Raw genomic sequence first — 19,255 nt, 5'->3', positions numbered from 1 at the left:
GATAAATGTTAATTCAGGGAGAACAAATGATCAGTTATGGATATGTATGTGCACACACAAAACACAGGAGAAGAATCTTATATATGGGTTCTTTACTGGTCAATATCCCCTCCCTTACAGGTTTTTTTTAATTGTTCAAGGTACTATTATACTGCTGGGCTAGAGGGGGGAGGAATACAACTGAAAATATGTAGTTGTAAATATAAGAGAAAGGAACCACATGATCTATGCAAGTTCTTCAAAGGGTCACCCTGACAAGCATTTCAGCAGCAGTGGTGGCAGGAACAGCACTCACTCTCCTCTCCAGTCAGTTTGGTTCCTCTCTTGTATTGTTTCCCCAGTATATGTGAACAAGGAAATGTTTACATGGCTGTTCAACAAACCAGACTGGAAAGCAATGCAGGTGATAACCCAGCAAAGGACTGGGGTTCTTTTTTTCAGTTTTTAAGGAAATTGGATTAGTTCTGTGACCTGATGTATCACGCAGTCACACAAACAGCTGTCCCCAGCCTCAAAGAAGGATGGCACAGACAGGAAAAGTGAGTTAGCAAAACACAAAAAACACTTATGTCAGCACTGATGACCATTTATTTCTTCAGAGGCAAGTTATGGATACAGAAACTCACCATCATACCCAATTAAAATAAGAAGAATAAAAAAATATTCCATGTCTTACGAGACTATGATGCTACTGAGCAGAATATCAATAATACTCTCAAAGCATTAAAGAGGCAGGCATGTATATTTAAACTGAATACAGCTGCAGCATCAGACCCTGTTGCTAAGTGCCTGTGGTTGCTTTGGGGTACTACATGACTTACGTGACTAACTGAAAGAGTCAAATAGTGAGTTCCTGGGAACTCACCACAGAATTCTCCATAAGCCAGCCAAAAAACAGCCGGGAAGGCCAGTCATTGCATGCAGATAAGCCTTTGTCTAATAAATAAAGCCAGAAACAAAGTGGAGATATTATCTGCATTTATAGGCCCCCACTGTGACAATCTTCCTCACTGCAGCAATCCTAAGAGCAAAAAAGGACATGCGACAGCCCTAAAAATGAGTCTTTTTCTGGGAGGGAGACAAGAAATAGTCTCACAAGCAGAAGCCTGCTTGCTCACAGAAGTGTATTAAGTGATTTGGGACCCGCTACCTGGCAGATGCATTTGGGAAGAAAGCTGGGCAGGTCCAGGCACGGTGAATCCAATAAATGCGGCCATCTCCTTAGAGAAGATGGCAAAGCAATATCAGTCTATTCGTCATTTAATAAATTGTTTCTGACAAACTGACTGTTAAATCAAACAGGTAAAGAAGCATGCAAATTAAAATTGTAAATTAGTGCAGTTCTACTAGCTGATGCAAGAGATGCAAAAATAATAAATCTTTTCAAATGTATCAGGACCAGGAAGTTTGCCAGAATCTGCAGAACTGCTTCATGATCAGGACAAACCAGGAGCATTCAGAGAAGAACATGCCACTGCAGAGAAGCTAAATGAGTTCTTTGCATTGGTTCATGGCCACCATGAAAGCAACTGGGGAGATCTCAATGCTACAGCCTCCTCTGGGGAAGACTCCTCACAGGATCTGCCCAAAACTGAAGTGATCACAAACAATTTTAAGGCATCAACTGACAAAACAAACAGTAACAAATCATCGGCCCTGGACAATCACCCAGCAGTTTTAAAAGAACTAATGACTTAAATAACAGTGATGTGCAACCTCTCAAAACTGCCTTGATGCCTAAGGACTGGAAGGGTAACAAACATGCAATCTATTTCTAGAAAAAGATCCAAGTGAGATTCATGCCTGGCATCTGTACCAGACAAATTAGAAGAAACCATAAAAAAGAACAATAACATTAGTGGACAGCCAGAGCAAACAGTTTTAAGACTTCTCACCCAATTCCTGAGTTCTTTGAAGGGATAGACAACCATGAGTAAAGGAGACCCATTGGATCTCACCCATCTGGCTTTCCAGGAGACTTCTGACAAAGCCACTCACCAAAATCCTAGTGAAACTAAGCAGTCATGATGTAAGGGAGAATGTCCCAGTGTGCACAAATGACTAAAGGATGGAAGATAGAGTAAATCAGCAGTTCCTGCCATGGCAGAAGATGACCAGTGGAGTTCTACAGGGTTCTGTGCTGGGAACTGTTGCCTTCAATTTCTCCACGAACAACATAGTAAAGTGGGTGACAGCAGCGATATGGAAGAGTTTGCTGATGACTCTAAGATATTCAAATTAGCAAAGATGAACACTGACTGAAAAGCAGAAAATGGATTTGTTGTCAACTGGTAATAAAATTGCAGATGAAATTTAAATGCAGATAAGCATGAAATGATCCATGTGGAAAAACACAGAACAGCCACACTTCAATGTATAAAATTAGAGCTTTTGAACAACCATAACCACTTGGAGAGCAATCTCAGGGTAAATGAGAGGTTCCTTATGAGGGTTTAATGCTTACAGGAGGTCAAGAAAGCAAACAAAATTTGGGGAATTCCTGGGAAATAAACTTATGCAGGAACACAAATCTATGATATTGCCACATCTTAACTTCCATGTTCTGTTCTCCTTATCTCAGAAAAAAAGATACAGGACATGGGACTGTAAAAAACTCTGAGAAAAGCAACATAGATGCACAATGTAGGGAGTAGCCTCTATATCAAAAAGGACCAAACAAGCATGGACTCTTAAGTAAGCAAGGACTCTTCAGCCTGGAAAAGTCAGAACTCAAAGAGGGATTAAATATTCACCAACTTCTCAATATAAGAACCAGAAGGAATCAAATAAAGGTAGTGAAGGCCAAATTAAAAACAAGCAAAAGGAATTATTTGTGCAATGGGCAGTTGCTACAGCAACTCCTTGCCAATGGATGTTTAAGATGTTAGAAATTTATGTGGGATAGAGGGAAGACTGTAGAAATTTCATGGGAAAAGAAGTCCACTGAGGTTTATTTCATACACAGAGAACCACAGCTGGCTGAGGAAGTTTCCAAACTGGAAAGAGCCGAAGGTTTGGTGCGTATATGCAGGGAGTATCATATATGCTTGCTATGTTTTAACTGTTCTCTGGGCATCTGATTTTCACCACTGCCAAGTATGGACGGTCACCTTGATGAAACTTCCATGTGACCCAGTATGATTATTCTTTTGCTAAATAGGCAATTGCTGCATCCAGTGATGCAGTGATGTCAGATACTTAACAAATGTTTTCTAATTAAAAAGGCAGGCTACACAAGTATAAAGGGTCTTTTGTATACAACAGGTACAAGATTTCTTCTATGCAAATGTCGGTATCACACCTTGTGTTTGTGCACTTAAGATTGAAAACAAGACTCCTCATTGTACAACGATAAAAGTTGACTCAGAAGCTGGCAGAGCAGAAGCTACTGCCCGATTCAGGCAACCTCAGTGCTCCAAAAGCAGGGCGTCCTTGTGACTTATGACATTAGCCATAGCCTGAGAAAGTCATCCTTTATATAGCTTATCTGAAAAGCTTAGAGATGATGATGATCTGGGAGCGCGGAACAGCATCATGTTAAAAGATTTCTGGAGACAGGCAAAAGACTATAATGCTGACTAGAAACAGAAGCACGCACAGCTCATCCTGCAAGGTGGAAGCTCTACAAGAACACTTCTGACACCTTTTGCAGCATCTGGCAGCCACCAAGGACGTTTGGTTACTCCACAAAAGCTTGCTCCAAAACCAACCATGAGTGAAGCCCAACAGAACACGTACTTCAGATGTAGAGAAAAGCACTGTTGAATTCCCCAGTCCTACCTTGCAGATCCAGCTCTTCCAATCTTCTGTAGTCTCCTTACCTAAGACTATAACACATGGAATTTAGCAAGTCTTGCCAACTCGATTTCCCCAAAAGTCTTTCTCACGTAATTAAATTACGATTCTCCCATTCCCTCTGACTCTTTTTACCCAAGAGAGAAAACAAGCTGAGGGGAAAAAAAAAGGAAAGAGCTGAACCTGCATGTGGTGAGAAGAACAGACTATTTGAGTGGCGGCTGGGGAATTCAGTGTGTGGTGTGGGAGCAAGTCATTAATCTTATTTCCAGTGCTCGCATTTTTATTTTCACAATATTTGACGCTTATTTTAAAAGTCACAGTTATGAAAGCACCTGAGAAAATCTGAATGCTGGTTTTCTTTTAGTTTTTCCTGCAGTATGTTTCTAGCTGCCATGGCTGATAGTTAAAAAACCCAACCCCACGAACTCTGCAGCCTCAAAGTTCAGAAAACACACTTCCTTTCTTAATGTATTAGTTCTTAGTCCTGATGACTTTTAATTATTTGAATTAATAATACTGATCTATCCTCCTCTTGGCTGCTTCTTCCCACGGCAGACAATTTTACTCACACTGCTGTTACTTGTTTTCTTTTCAACAGAGATCAACTCACACTATAACTCACTAGCTGTCAGCATTTTAAAAGAAAGATTAGCAGTGCCAACTACACCTCAGGAAAAACATTTGCACTCCTCCTTACAGCTCAAGTGTTTATTATATACTACAGAAAAAGTTGTACATTATATTATCCACGTCCCTCTTCTTGTTTCTGCAGGGCTTCACTATGCTGACAGCTGACAGTTGCATGCTTGTTTAAAAACTGCAGTAAGAAATAATTATTCTGAAGAAACTGCATATACAATCATCACAACATGATAACTTTTTCATTACACAAGCTATTTCTTTACTAATTTGTATTTTGATGAAACAACTGACAGTTTAACACAAAAAGCAATACTAATCTGGTGAAGAAAGATGTATTTTAGGACTACTTAATAAAGTAGACAGATGAGAAGCTAAACTCTTAACGCTACCTGACAACAAACAATTTGAATTTGTATATGAGCCTATAATTCATTATGACACAAAGCTATTATCTCAAGAGCCTATAAAAGTTCCCCTTAAAATTACAGATGAAGACTGAGACAAAGACGTTACTCAATTTAAGCTCCTTACTCCCAGTCCCATTATTTTTTGAGTTTTTAATACAGTGCTCACACAGAAAAGTAACTATAAATCTAGTAAAATAGCATGCCTTTGATATTTCTTATATTATTTACATACCATTTACATAGCATTTTACTAAGGTGTCTTTGAAGAGTGTACAATGCAAGAGCAGCCTGAACCTAGAAATACTCAGATATGCTGCAGAAGTGTTAATCAATAGACATTTAGAAAAACAGTAACAACTTAATCTTTGTTCCTCTTCCATGTGTATTATCGCAGAAAACAGGGATTAATTATTTTTGTATTTGGCAAGAGAAAGAGTAGACTGTTCAGCATAGCTATCTGGTTACCTTCATTGACTGCTTTTAACAACAGCAGCACAAAAGAACCTCCTTCCAACAATTATCTAGGAATTACTAACCCTGGGATAAATTCGGTAGGATAACTAAATGTCCTCCAACTAGTTTAGATGCTGAAGCAACCAAGAAAGATCCTTACGTTTAAGAATAATCTTAGTGTGATTTTAATGTTGTATGTTTTGAAACCTCGTTCCACCTTTGAACATTTATGCTTTACATACAAATTAGCTTCTTCAGTCTTACTTGACAACAGAGCTGAGTAATTTCCCATACATGGGGCACCCCATTCTTACTAACGTGGCAAACTTCCAAACTGTGATCCCACACCAAACTCCCGTAGCCTTTCAGTGCTCCAGTAAACGCAAGAAAGATCCCTGTGCTATAGCAGGACACTACAGCAACACCTGACCCTTGAAGTTCTAATGAAGTTGACAGCAACTATACTCTTAGAATTTTACCTTGTAACATGAAGCATTTTGACAAACTCTAAACACTTACTTCTAGGTGAATGTTCCAAATGCAGTATTCTGGGCATACAGTTTTCTCTGGTAGGGGAGAGATACATTCTGATATCTTATGCAGTTATCAAGGAACAAATTTTCCCCTGCTTTCAAATTGCTTAACTCTGGCAAATGCACACTTCTAGGCAGGAGAAATCCCAACAATTTCCTACTATTAAATATTCTGATAAACTATTTGCTTTAAAAAAGTGTTTTTTAAAACTAAGAAAAACAACTACTCAAGGGACTGTTTCTACACATGCAAAGAAAAGACAAGTTAACTCTCTGTCCTTTGAATTACTTTGAATTTTTAATCTAAATTATTTCATTTCCATTATTTACTATAATACTTAGAAATGTTGTCAACCATTTAAAATTTTTATTTGGTAAACACATAAAAGTAGGTCACTGAAAACAAGCTTATACACAATAATGCACAGACACATCAGAGGATTAACATATAAAAATCAAAAGAGAAAAAAAACTGACCTGCTGCTTCTGGTATTTGTTCAGTAGAGCTAAAAATAACATGTAACATCTGGAGCAGTCTGCTAAAGCTGCACAGAAGTCATCGTAGGATGAAAGTTTGCTACAAAGGTACAAAAATAAAATATAAATGAATGAAAGTACTTTTTTCCACAACAGATTATTTTTTTAAATCACTCTGCTTTTGACTCTCAGAGCTGTGTTTTCCAACAAATGAAATTCATGCCAATACTCTGACTCCTAGTAGAGGCATACACAGTTAAATAAGAGCACGACAGACGCCCAGCTATCCTTGCCACAGTGAATTACGGGAAGACACAAACATAAGGAGCTTCCCAACCTGCTTGCCATATGGGCACAGTGTGCTAACTCTAGCACTTCTTAGCGTTCAACGGGAGAAGTGTAATTTCAAGATGACATGGGAAGTCAGACAGGAGTGGAAATGAAGGGTCCCCTCCTAATGCGACAGCAGCCACAGAACACGTCTCTCACCAGCAAAAATAATGGAGAAGACGTCTTCTTGCGGTCATGGCTTTACCTCTGTCTGTTCCCTAAACGGCTGCTCCAGTCCTACACTGCTCACCTGGACCATTACAAAAATAGGGAATGGACATGCTTTGGCCATACCAGAAATACTGCAATAACAGAATAAATGAGGATAACTTATTATTTCCCATGTAGTCAAAACCAGCAAATATCTGTCTTGAGGTTCGGTTACAACAATTGCAGCAAGACTTACAGACTTAGAGAAATGAATAATATGAACAGTTTGAAAATATTCTCTACAAAGATGCTGCCTAAAGTTACTGAGAGAAAAGAATAATAATTTTACATTACTAGAAGACAAAATTCAAATTTGTGGTCTGTGCTGCATAGTATAATTTTGTTTTGTTTTGGTTTTTGTGACCGCAATTTCCAGGAAGCTAATTAAATTGATTTTATGGCTAATTTGTATCCTCAGAGTATGCAGTTCACTAAACTTAAGCAAAAAAAAATTGAAGCACTAGGAAACTTTAAGACAATTACTTTTACTCCATATTGAATTCTAGATCAAGTAAATGTCCTTGTCAGAATTACAATGTATCAATTACATTTAATTACAAAGCCATTACCCCACTCTTCATGGCATTTTCCAAGTAAAAGAAATGCTCTCTCCTTAGAAGAAGTAAATATGCTCAAAGTGCTGTAATAATTGCTAGAACTCAACTCATTTTCAGGAACAAAATTAGAGAGACAGATGTGGACAAGCTGGCATGGAATCTGGGAGGCGATTCACGTGCTTTGCAGGTAGCACAAAAGGCAAAGGACTGGATTTGCCTGTTTTCAGCTGTGGAGAGGAAGGAACGAGAGTCTCTTATGTACCTGCTCTTCAAAACACGACCAGTTCTCATCTAGCAAGGTGAAAGTGATAGATAATTTGGAGGAGCTGAACAGGAAGAGAAGTCCATAGCAGAGTGACTCAATGAACGTGGAGCCACAGGCAACATGACTCATGAAAATGACAAAACAGCAATGGCAAATACTTCATCCAGAAGAGCATTCATAAATCATGGTTATAAATCAACTTCTCCTGAAATTACCAACAGTTAATTTCACAACTTCTTCAAAAATCCTTCAGCTGTTTGCAAGTCCATTTAGCATTGGATATTGCAAGTCAGTGCTTACAAAAGGATCTTTTTGGGTGGTTCACTCATACCCGTCTCCCTCTAAAAAGCACATCTTGGGAAACCACCACTGAGCTGCTCATAAAACTGAGATTCTTCCAGTGCTTCCATCTGTACACTGGAGACCTGAACCCACAGACTAATCTCTGTGACAGCTCAGTACAATGCATGCTGATCACATTTTCTCTTCTCCGTATTTTATTTCACAATACACAGTCCCCAACATAACTTAAGCTTGTGTAATTTCTGTCATTCATTTTTAAAAACATGGACTAAAATAGGATTAATAAATATACAATAATGTATGTAGCTTTAAAATATGAGAAATGGTACTTTAAAAAACTCAGAATCTGTGGGATCAAAGAATAACACGATACAACAAAACACTTTTAACAGGGATAATGAATGCAGGGTTGTATGGCTACAATTAAACAATTCTATCAGCATTAATTAACACAGTTACCATACAAAATCATCAAAAACTACACAGATCTTTAAAAAAAAAAAATCAATGTAATCCTTCCCATTCTAGTGTTTGATCCTGCCCTCCTCAAGGCAGTAACACTGACTTGCCTGCTTGCAGCAACAGCACCGTGTTCTATGCATACCTGAATATCCTGATGATATAGGTGCACACGTCCTTGTCGCTCATACGCTGCTCTAGCGCCACGCAGAGCTCAGCGGCTGCTCCCCTGCAAATGAGCTGCTGCCTTGCCGGGGGCGACTCAGCCAAGTTTCGCAAAGTCGCTGTCAGCTGCATGGAGGATATCGAAAGGTTTATTAATCACAGCTGTTTACAACAGAATCCACGCTGTTTTGAAAATGTAATAAAGCTCGTATCTCCTTTGTAACATCTAAGGCAGTGTGAATGCCCTGGGAACATTCTGCAGGTGGGTATCTACCAATAAATTACAATGGGAAATGTGTATGTAACAAAATTGTGTATATTGAAATAATTGTTTGGAAATGAAAGACTGATATGCTGGCCTTTGCCTGCTTGTAACCTCCTCCTTTGAGGGAAACATGATCTTTAAAATCTTGTGTGCATGTATACAGCCATACACCAATGGGAAATTAGGTGAAATCCTGTGGATAAAGTGGTTTTTTTTGCATAATGTCTGATCTCACAAATTTATATTTAAGTCTTGCAAATTAATACTGATACATAGCATATATTTTGATAATAACTGTAAGTTGCAAACTCAGATCAATTGATTTTAAAGACAATAAAATTTATTTTTATTAAAAAATTAAAAAGCTAATCAAGAGAAATCTACTATTCAAACAGTATAGAAATGTAAAGCTTAAGTCCTCATGTTTATTTTGGAGAAACTTTCAGAAGATACTGTTCTATTTCAAGGAGTCTTAAGGATAAAATATCTATCACTTGTAGATATGCAAAATGAATCAGCTATTGCATATTTTGAAATGCTCTGGTTCTTTTCCAAGATAAGGGTATTCAAATGCCAAGGTCAGACAGGCAAGGACATGTAGGTTAACTGTGGATCTAAACCAGAACTTACTATAAAATTAATGTGAAGTCATTTAATCTAATGTGAATGTGGGTATTCTTCAAATTTTCCTTATTTTAAGAGTAAGGTATTTAACTTAATTTGGTTATAAATGTAGTTTGACAAGATACAAAGACTATCTGTTCAAATTGTCTATAATCACAAAAAAACTCTAAAAATTAAGTATTTATCGCTGAATTGGACTGCTTGTCCAAAGATATGTAAATGCTAACTTTAAAGGAAAAATCTGACAGAGAGCAGGTTAAGTTGTTGTGTTTGAGGAACTTTTGCTTGAAGGATTCTATGTACTACCTTGTCCATTGTTCGGCAGCTTTTAATTTACTGTCCTACTTCAACAAATGTGACAAAATGTGCATGTCCTCAGTTACAACATGAATGAAGAATGAAAACACAATTCAAGATGTCCTGTAATGGAACAATAGGAGAGGGAGCAATGTGGCAAAATGGAGAAGCAAGGTACAGAGGGAAAAAAATTATGTGCCAATATGAATGTGATATGTGAATGGATTCAGCTTCAGCACTAAATATGGAATGTATACTACATTCAGAATAAACATCAATTGAACCTATGGAAGCCATTTGCTTTTACCTCATATTTTAAGAATATACCTGGAGTTTTTTACTTTAACTAAACAACTGCAAAAACATATTTCCAGATATGCATTCTTTCACAAGTCATGATGCTTCAAAAATCAACACAATCCTGAAATAAATATTTTAAAATAAAAATATTCTGATCTAATACTTTGCTATTCAAAAATTTTGGTGGAAAATTTCCTACCAAATGGAACAGACACAGAAGACTCCATTCAACACTCACATAAAAGACGTTCACAGTCAGCCTAGGATGGTATTTGTTGAGTTCTGGCTAAACTTTGCAATGAAGAAAAATAAGGATAAGCCACATATTAAAAGTGTTGTTCAAACTTTCAATAGATAATTGTGCAGAGGCCTCCAAAAAGAGAGTAAAATTTTTCACTGCCTGAGACAGATAGTTCAAAACACCCCAGAAGTAAATTCTATGAAGAGGCATCATCACACAAAGACAGGCTGGAAAGGAAAAGCAATTTAAAATAACATATACACTTAAATGTGTGAGATAATGAAATTCAGAAGTTCATAGAAGTATATGTGCACAAAAGAAAAACTAGTATGCAAGTGAAGAGTACAAATTAAAAAATGATAGAAGCTACCCAAACTGCAGATGAATTCAAGAGATACACTGATTGCTTCAAGCAGACACCGTGATTCAGGGAGAAATGCATAACAATTCGCTCTAGCAATCCCCACCAGCCCTAATCCTTATATTGCCACGCGAAAGATCAAATTCACCCAAACAGAAAATTTAACAGCAGACAAATGCTATTTTTAAAGAAGACGACATTTAAGTGCTTTTCAATTAAGGAACTCGGAATACTTGTTAAGTCTTGCCAGTGACACTTGGTAAGTCTCGGCCTTTGAATGAACATTACCATATTTCGTATAAATACGATCAGACGATCAGGTGAAGCAATATAAAATGAGTCAAAGATTACCTTGGTTTCACGTCCTCTATTAAGGAAAAATAATTACTATTACAAACATTTTTATTGTTGTATTGTGGGACTTCTGAATAAAATCCATTGTGTAACAACAAAGAAATCAGAGGGACTTTATTCCCACTAAAAGGACCTGGCAAGATTATGTATAACACTGCCATCTGGTGATTGTGCAATTGCACGGTTAAAGAATGAAGAGTTTGTCCGAGTTAACTGAGCTACTTCAGTAAGAGATGGCAGAGTCTCCCTCAGAGACCACTGTAACTATTACACGTGGTTTTCTCCTCCAGTATAATTTGCCCTCATTTCCTGGAGACTTGTATTTATTCATTATTACTTTATGCCACTGGATATTTGATCTTTTGCTACAAGTTAAAGTATGCCACAAAAACTCCCTTTATTCTTTAAACATGAGTCAGTGAAGAAACTTTCTTCGATACTATATCCCTGAAAACAGAACTATTCCTGCATCTGTCTATGATGACTGAACAATTAACTCACGTGGAAGAAATGGCACATATTAATGTAGATTTGTTGAAGAAACTGAAAGGAGAAAATCACACAGGAATTCCATAGCAGCAGGAATCACTGCTTCCCCCCAGAGGAAGAAAAAGGAAGTATCCGTACTACTACAGAAGAGAATACAAGAAGTGACACAGCAACCTCAACGAGAGACAGATGTCACTATACTCAAGGCCTTGTCAGAAAGGGCCAATCTGTTCCAACTCTACAAAATAATTTTGCTACACTTCCAATCATGCTGAAAACAGCAGAGATAATAATGCCCCCCCCCCCAAAAAAAAGTGTAAAATATAACATTTTCCTTTCACACATTTGCAAATTAAACCCTTGATTTAAAAAATTAAATTTATCCACCTGACAATGATGGAAGAAAAAACATTTCTGCAAAGTTGTGGGGAAGATCAGACGGCTAGTCAAACAGCTGAAAATAATCTGATTCATTAGTTTTACTCCTTGGACATCACTTGTTATTTTTAAATGCCGCAACTGGCAAAAACTTCTTTTTTGTATCTATTTAACATTAATTTCTCTCTCTTTCTACTCAACAGGATTCCCAATTATATGTATTTCATGATTAATGCCGACAGCAGTCACCAAACGTCAGCAACATGCTTTGCTTTTAACCATCCCCTTCCTGCTACCAGAAAAATAAATATTTTTAAACTACATAGACACTACAAGAGATACACGATACATATCTCTCATTTAGGTTTTAAAATGCCCGCGCAAAACTACAACCTAAATTTCCACTCACCGAAACGACTGCATAGCTTCCATATGCGAGGCATAACGCTCTACTTCTTCATCTAAGCCTACTTTTCTTATAGCTTAGGTGTTTTAAGTCACTGTCTATCATCTTGCAAATTACACTTGGAACAAAATCTATCCTGGAACCCCAGTCCCTCCTCAATACTTTTCAAAAGGGTGTTTTTCTAACTAAAATGATCGCTTAAGGCAGCACTACGGTAGCATTGGGATTTACGAAGTCTAGCAGCCTTCAAGAAAAAATAAAATCTTAATAAAATAAAATAATTAAAACCTTGATTGCATGCAGACCTGAAGTTTGTACACCTTCTCTTGAAAAAGAAGGCTTGGAAATCCCATATACAATTTTTGTATAGAATATAATGTATGATATCACCAAAATGGCACAGATTATTTTATAACTGTTTGAAAATCCACAGTTCCACAAGAAATTTAACATTCCTAATTCTAAAGATAGAAGCATATAAAAAAGAATTTTATTATTCATATAGGAACTTAATGATGATGGGATCAGATAAGAAAGAAAATAGGAACACGACAAGCACGAAATTTCCAGTTTCATCATATATTCTCCCAGTCTTCAGCAATTTGCCACTTTGGGACTTCCTTAGCCAAATGTAAGTATTAAGCCACATAATTTCACTCAGTGCTTTGCAGCATCTCCCAATCTGTTTATGTTTGTATTAAATTGTACACATTATTCTGGAGAGACACACCTCATAGCTTCACTAAAATAAACAACCAAAATCAGTAATAGTAATATGATGATGCAAGCTGTTTTCTCATAATCTCAAGTAGTATAAAATCTTGTTTGTAAATTAGTAGACAATTAAAGAAATCCAGTATATTAGATAGAGAAATTTAGTGTAAACACTGCCTCAGAAAACTGTCAAATTTCTTTTCCTATGAAGTTTCAAAAGCTTACAATTATACCATTCACTAATCAATAATTTCAAAGACAAAAAAGCCAGGAATCTGCACGGCAAATCCTTGACAAATACAAAAACCCTTTATGCATAACTTAGGATTTAGCTACATAAGCTTTTTATAACCTTTTTTTTTTTCCTAAAACACTAAGATTTAAACAGTTTTAGGGCAAAGGATTAGAATTCATAGCCATCAAGGTAGTTCACATGTGAAAAGATAGTTTTGAGCCTGCTGTCTTCAAAAAGTTTCAAAAACTGTTGGCTTTTACAATTACCTTATCCTTAAATGACAGTTCTTCAAAAACACTTTGTCAAAAAAATGTAGCTATATTTCATATGCATTTTTTAAAAGGCATTGTGCTTGTAATAAAAAGCTTTTGGTAATCTCCTAGAATATTGCAGAACTGGGTTTCATTTATTATCTCAGTTTAAATAATTTACACAGGGAACACATTTTTTTTCTGTTTACTATAATATCCAGAACATTGTCAGCACCATAAAGTAATAATAAGAAACTGATTTTATTAGGTACCTAAAATTATTTCTATTAACTTCGGAATTTCTAAAGCTTTTAAAATTGACAACACAAAAATGTCTACAATAACTTAGGTCCTGAACAACTTCATGTAAGCTACTTAAAAAGAAGCCTATTCAAATATAGGTACAACTCTGTCAGTAGCATGCAGGGTTAGCTTATCTCCTCTAATTAAATTTTCAATTTGTCTTCAAAGTGTGTACTTGCAGAAAAAAAGTAAATACAAACCTGGACTAATAGATGGCCCAACTTGGAGAAATATGTGCCATTTTCTTTTGTATTATTATTAATCTGCTTCACTAATTGCAGAAACATTTCAATAGCTCCTTTGTTGACCATTTCATTAAGGAATACTGCATTTCCAGACATGAATTTTATAGCTCCCATGCAATACAGGAGAGCTTCATGGTTTTTGTGTAGATCTTCAGTTCTCAGGACCTCCAACAAACAATCTAAAAGGAAAATCAGTATTCAGAAAGTCTAATATAAACATTTATATTTGTAATAGTTCAGTCACTGAAGAGATGAACTGGGGAAAAAAAAACCCATTCAGAGTGAACTCTTTATTATATATTTCTAATAAGTGGGCTAGAAAAATTGGGTGTTTGGATTGAAACCAAGAAACAATTATTGATGAATAAGAGAATGGGCCTGACTTTTGTTCTCCCAGGCTTTAAGAACCTGCACCAGTTGTAAACACATAGCAGTAATCATTGAAATCCTCAGTCGACATTTGCAGAAATCCTGTGTGTGCTTGGAATTTTGTGTACTGAACTTTACGCGTTCCAAATAGGTTTATTCCCATGACTTACTTAAAAATCAAATGTCTCAAAGCATCTCAAATGGAGCACGAAAAAGCACATCTCACATTTGAAGTCTGCTCATAGCCTTTTTAGATTTACTTTTTATGTAGGTAAAGTTACTGTAACATTTTTGTTTTATGCTACTACTGCCAGGTATCTGAAATGGTAATTGCTGTTAGCCCAGTGTATCCTTCACAGTCCAACTGAGATATTCTAGATTTGGTGGGTGTATCTTAAATTAAGTAATCCTAACCAAATTTATACTTTTGAATTTCTAGTAACTCACTGAAACATATATTTACCTCTGCTTCCTGTGTTCCATCCAGGTGAATAAAAACATTTTCCCATCTCATTAAACTTAAGAGATTTATGAAGTTTTTTCTGTCTCACCTCAAGTTGAAATTCTCCTCAAGTATAATATAAGGGCGTATATGGATGAAGTACACACGCTCCCAGCTCATGCCCAAACTTTTAGCCTCACCAACTGCCCTTCTCAGTATCCAGCTATTTTGAGATGAATGGTTAATTTATTTCTTCTACTGGAGCTGGTCACAGGGCCAGAAGAAGAAAAAACGGGATCTATAACCCAGGGACTGCAACAGCCATTGATGTCATCATGATGATGACCCAGCTTCATGTCTTCAGCCTGGACAAGGTGGGTCCAAACCATAAAGAGTGAATAAACAAACAAACAACCCAACCCCTACCAAAAACATTCCTTCCTTCATTAGCTTTTAAAATACAGGGAAAGAAGAGCAAGTGAAAGAAAAGTGAGTGAAGGTGAAAATGAGAGCAAAAAACCCAACTCTTCCACAGACATAGCCACTCAACTCCACCAGATTTTTGTATAGTACTAATCACTACAAGACTGTAGTTCTCAGTATCCAAAGTCAGTTGAGTCATCTGAGCTCTCTCTTTTCTCCAAGTCCCTTCCTGTTGATCTTACTACTGGAAAGGCTTATCCAGTCTTTATTTCTGACAACACTCGCATACTAAGCTTTAAAAATCGTGACTACTATCATCATCTATTTAAGCAGATACATACATATGCTTTAACTCATGCACACGCAACAAACGCTTGCAAGGTCAAGGCCTACATCAATAAAACATACTGTTTTAGTGAAAGGAATGGCCATCAGTCAATACTGACTATCATACACTGCCATTTTCTTCATATTTCTCATATTTACAAAGTGCATGTGTATGACACAAAGTTACAATCATGAAAGAGATCTTAGAGCAATTGCTGACAATTCTCCAAAACCATTGTCTAAAAAAGCCAATGATTATTCTCAATATCCTTCCTGATGACAGCCAACACCACAAACAGCATTATTTTGCCTCAATAACATTTGTCGCAGATTCATCTTGACCTCCACAGCCAGTTTTGTTCTGTGCATGTCACAAAGGATCTACTGGAGTGGGAGAAGGTATAGAGAAAAGCTACTGAACAATGGAGGGAATGGCACAATATCCTTTCAGAGACAGCTAAAAGGCTGAGATTCCTCAGAGGAGAACACAGAGGTATGTGATATGACTGCAGTTTAAAAAATCATGAAGGTGGAGGGTAAGCTGACTGCAGAAACTCTTACAAATCCTGCAAAACTACAGGCAGAGGCATGATGAAAAGTAGATACGTTTTAAAGAGCAGACAGAGAACTTCTGGAACTTGTTGCTCTATTAGACTGCAGAGGCAGGCAGAATCAGAAAGTTCAAAAATTAATTAGGCAAGTTAATGAACAAAGGATCTATAAACAGAGACTAAAAAGGATGAGGCAGGGATGCACTATCTAAGGTCCCTAATAGAATGTAACAATTCCAGATGCTGGGGTAGTACAGTGGAGACAGAACACAGGAAACATATAGGCCTCCATGCTCTCCCTAAACAGCATCTCCTGTTGCCATCGTTAGACACAAAATCCTGGACTAGATGGACTCTTAGTCTGACCTAGCAGGCAATCTGTAGGGTGTGCACAAGTTAACTCTGAGAATGTTTCTTGAAAGGTGATCGATCTAACTATTGAATTTCAACATCTAACTTATATACATTAATGGAATACATACCCAATAATCTATCGTTTCGAATGATACCATCATTTTCGTCATTCCTGCAAATTTTAAATGCAAGCTTGCAAACACTGAGAAGATTTTTTCCATCCACTTTCATCTGCAAAGAAAGTAAAAGACATAAAAATCACAACTAAAATCTACATACAAAAATGCACCATAACATTTTATAAGTTCAGACACCACGGCAAACTTGTATTCTCACAAAACTATTAAATTCCAGCGGAAGCCCTGACTGTGCACTGAGCCAAACTGAAAAGTTTGCAGAACTAAAGGACTCTGAAACATAGCTGGTTTAAGCTCTATTTAGCAAATTGTGCTGGCTTTAAAGTAACAGATGATACATAAACTTTTAATGTATTTTGTGCAGGTAGGATATCAGTAACTTGCACCTTTTTTTTTTTTCCTAATTCACTCTTACAAAGAAATTCAGCGTAGGATTCACTGGTTTGGCATCTATGGCCATATCACAAAGAAGTCCAGTACAACAGTACATCATGATGGCAGTCATCCGCAAACATCAGAAAATAAGATCTTGTGATGTACTAATGGTCATTGAGAGCTCATGAAAGGGAAGTAAAAATCTTAAAAATACAACAACAAATCTCTTCCTCTGCATTTCAAAGGCAATTTATTGTCTTGTTCATGACTTTTATAAGATTCTCCAAAAATAACTGTAACAGAACTTTTTTATAAATGCCTTTTAACATCCAGGTAGTATCTGCATACATAATTATATCTTCTGATTAGAGTAACACATGCTACCTTAAAGGAGAACCCTCCATCCACACAAATTACTAAAACGTCTGCAATACAATGCTAGTCTGCATCCTTTCACCAGTGACCGTCCACACATAGTCAGTAGAAGATGAACCAACAGGTTCAAAAGCTCAAATTAATTGAGAGTTTTAACCAGAAATAATAGAGAAACAGATCATTACATCGAAAGCCCCATTATGGTGTTTTCAGATAAAGGTTAATAAGGTCAAGATATTGTTAAAAAAACAAGATTCCTTTCCATGTGTATTTTTTTTTAATGATTGTTTTGTTTAAATCCCTGCACGTGTACCACAGCGTAGGATACCGTCTCTTTTCCACACCTAAGCAAGGTTCCCGCCACCATACACCAACTATGCTATTTCGTACCCCTCCTTTCTCTCTCAGATGTAACTTCCCTGCAAAAAAAATTGTCTCCAGCAAGTGCCAACCTGGAGACCAGTATCTGTATGGCAAGAAATAGTGTTTAGGAAAGGATTAGTTTAGACACAATTTAAAAGTATGACATGAAATCTAAATGCAAGTTGTAATTCACAATTTTGAGCTTCACATTCTACCAAACAGCATGTTAAAACACTTACAGCCAGAATAATCTTTGCCAGTTTCAGACAAAGTGGATCTGAATCGATGTCTACAAGTTTATATAATGTCTTCAGAAGCACACTTCTTCTTTTAAATCTTTTTCCAAGCATATTTCCTTCACTCAAGGCTTGATAGAGCTTGGTGCAAGCCAGACAAAGATTTTCTATATCGTCTTCTACTTGAAAGGGGTGGGTATGCAGAGAAAAATAAAGAATAATTATCAGTGCCACCTTTTCCAGAGCATCTCAATAGAAAAAGACAGGTGAGAACAAAATAAAGAACGGGCTGCACAACAACAAGAAAAAAAGGTGCTCAATAAATCTGATAAAATGACAACGCAATCTTCAGAAACAGTTTTACGCTGCTCTTTCGAAAAGGTGAGGTTTAAGCCAAGCAATCACAAAGCCAAAATAATATCAAAAGCCAAAATGAAACTCACCTTCAATACTTAATAATCAGATTGACCAAATGTCTACCAGGAAACTGTGAATCTGAACATACTCTTTAAGGAGCTCCACCAAACATTACATTTGAAAAAGAGACAGTTAAGGAATATTTTTCTGCCTGTATACACAGCCTAATACATCAAACCTTGCTGGGATTAAGAACAAGTGAATGTAAAAACTTGTTAGAACTCTCTAATGCATAGTAGATGTGCAAGATACATCTAAGTGACTGTTGGCCTATTGACAAAGAAGTCATCTACCTCTTAGCCTGAATCTCTTAGACACTATTTAAAAAACACACCAAAAAAAACCCAGCTGCAGTAAACTATTACAAAACCTGCATCTCAATACAATGGAATCATGTACATGTTTAGATAGAAAAGGCAAAGTCTTGCCTATTGTTAAAATTCAAGAGTGAGGGGTTTTTTTCTTTTCTTACATTTGCTTGTGTCTATAAGACGACACTAATAAAATACTGTATAAACCCACTTAAACTACCTGTATTGACTTTGCATTTACTCAGGATGTACTGAACAGCTGAAATAGAGCCATATTCAAGGAGGAAAAACACTTGTGATGAAATATATATGGACAGGAAATTACAATTGAAAACATTCTATCTAAAGCTCTAAACCTGTAGGCCCATTCAAGGACCCACCTCTCATGCTGAGCAGTGCCTGGAAGCTCTCGGTTTGCAATCACCCTACTCAAGGAACAGCAACAACTATTTCAGTTCTGCTCCCATCATGACAGAAAAGTTAACAAAATTTAAGATGATTCCAAACCCCCTG

General features: G+C 36.8%; 2 protein-coding genes across 2 annotated transcripts in view; both read right to left on the bottom strand.

Moving 5' to 3' along the window:
* The window catches only part of FOXO3 (forkhead box O3), a 247,925-nt gene that overhangs the window by 21,777 nt on the left and 206,893 nt on the right, over positions 1–19,255 (bottom strand). The window lies entirely within an intron of this gene.
* ARMC2 (armadillo repeat containing 2) overlaps positions 1–19,255 on the bottom strand; it is a 66,832-nt gene that overhangs the window by 19,377 nt on the left and 28,200 nt on the right. Inside the window, exons 8-12 of the mRNA XM_080342082.1 lie at positions 18,018–18,193; positions 16,657–16,759; positions 14,018–14,241; positions 8,580–8,725; positions 6,311–6,410 (exon numbers count right to left, since the gene is read on the bottom strand). Of these exons, the coding sequence (XP_080198208.1) occupies positions 6,311–6,410; positions 8,580–8,725; positions 14,018–14,241; positions 16,657–16,759; positions 18,018–18,193 (749 nt within the window). The remainder of the gene's footprint in view (positions 1–6,310; positions 6,411–8,579; positions 8,726–14,017; positions 14,242–16,656; positions 16,760–18,017; positions 18,194–19,255) is intronic.

This window comes from Nesoenas mayeri (assembly GCF_963082525.1).
Source record: "Nesoenas mayeri genome assembly, chromosome: 3".
NCBI classification, from domain to species: Eukaryota; Metazoa; Chordata; class Aves; order Columbiformes; family Columbidae; genus Nesoenas; species Nesoenas mayeri.
This window is presented reverse-complemented; position numbering and strand designations above follow the sequence as displayed.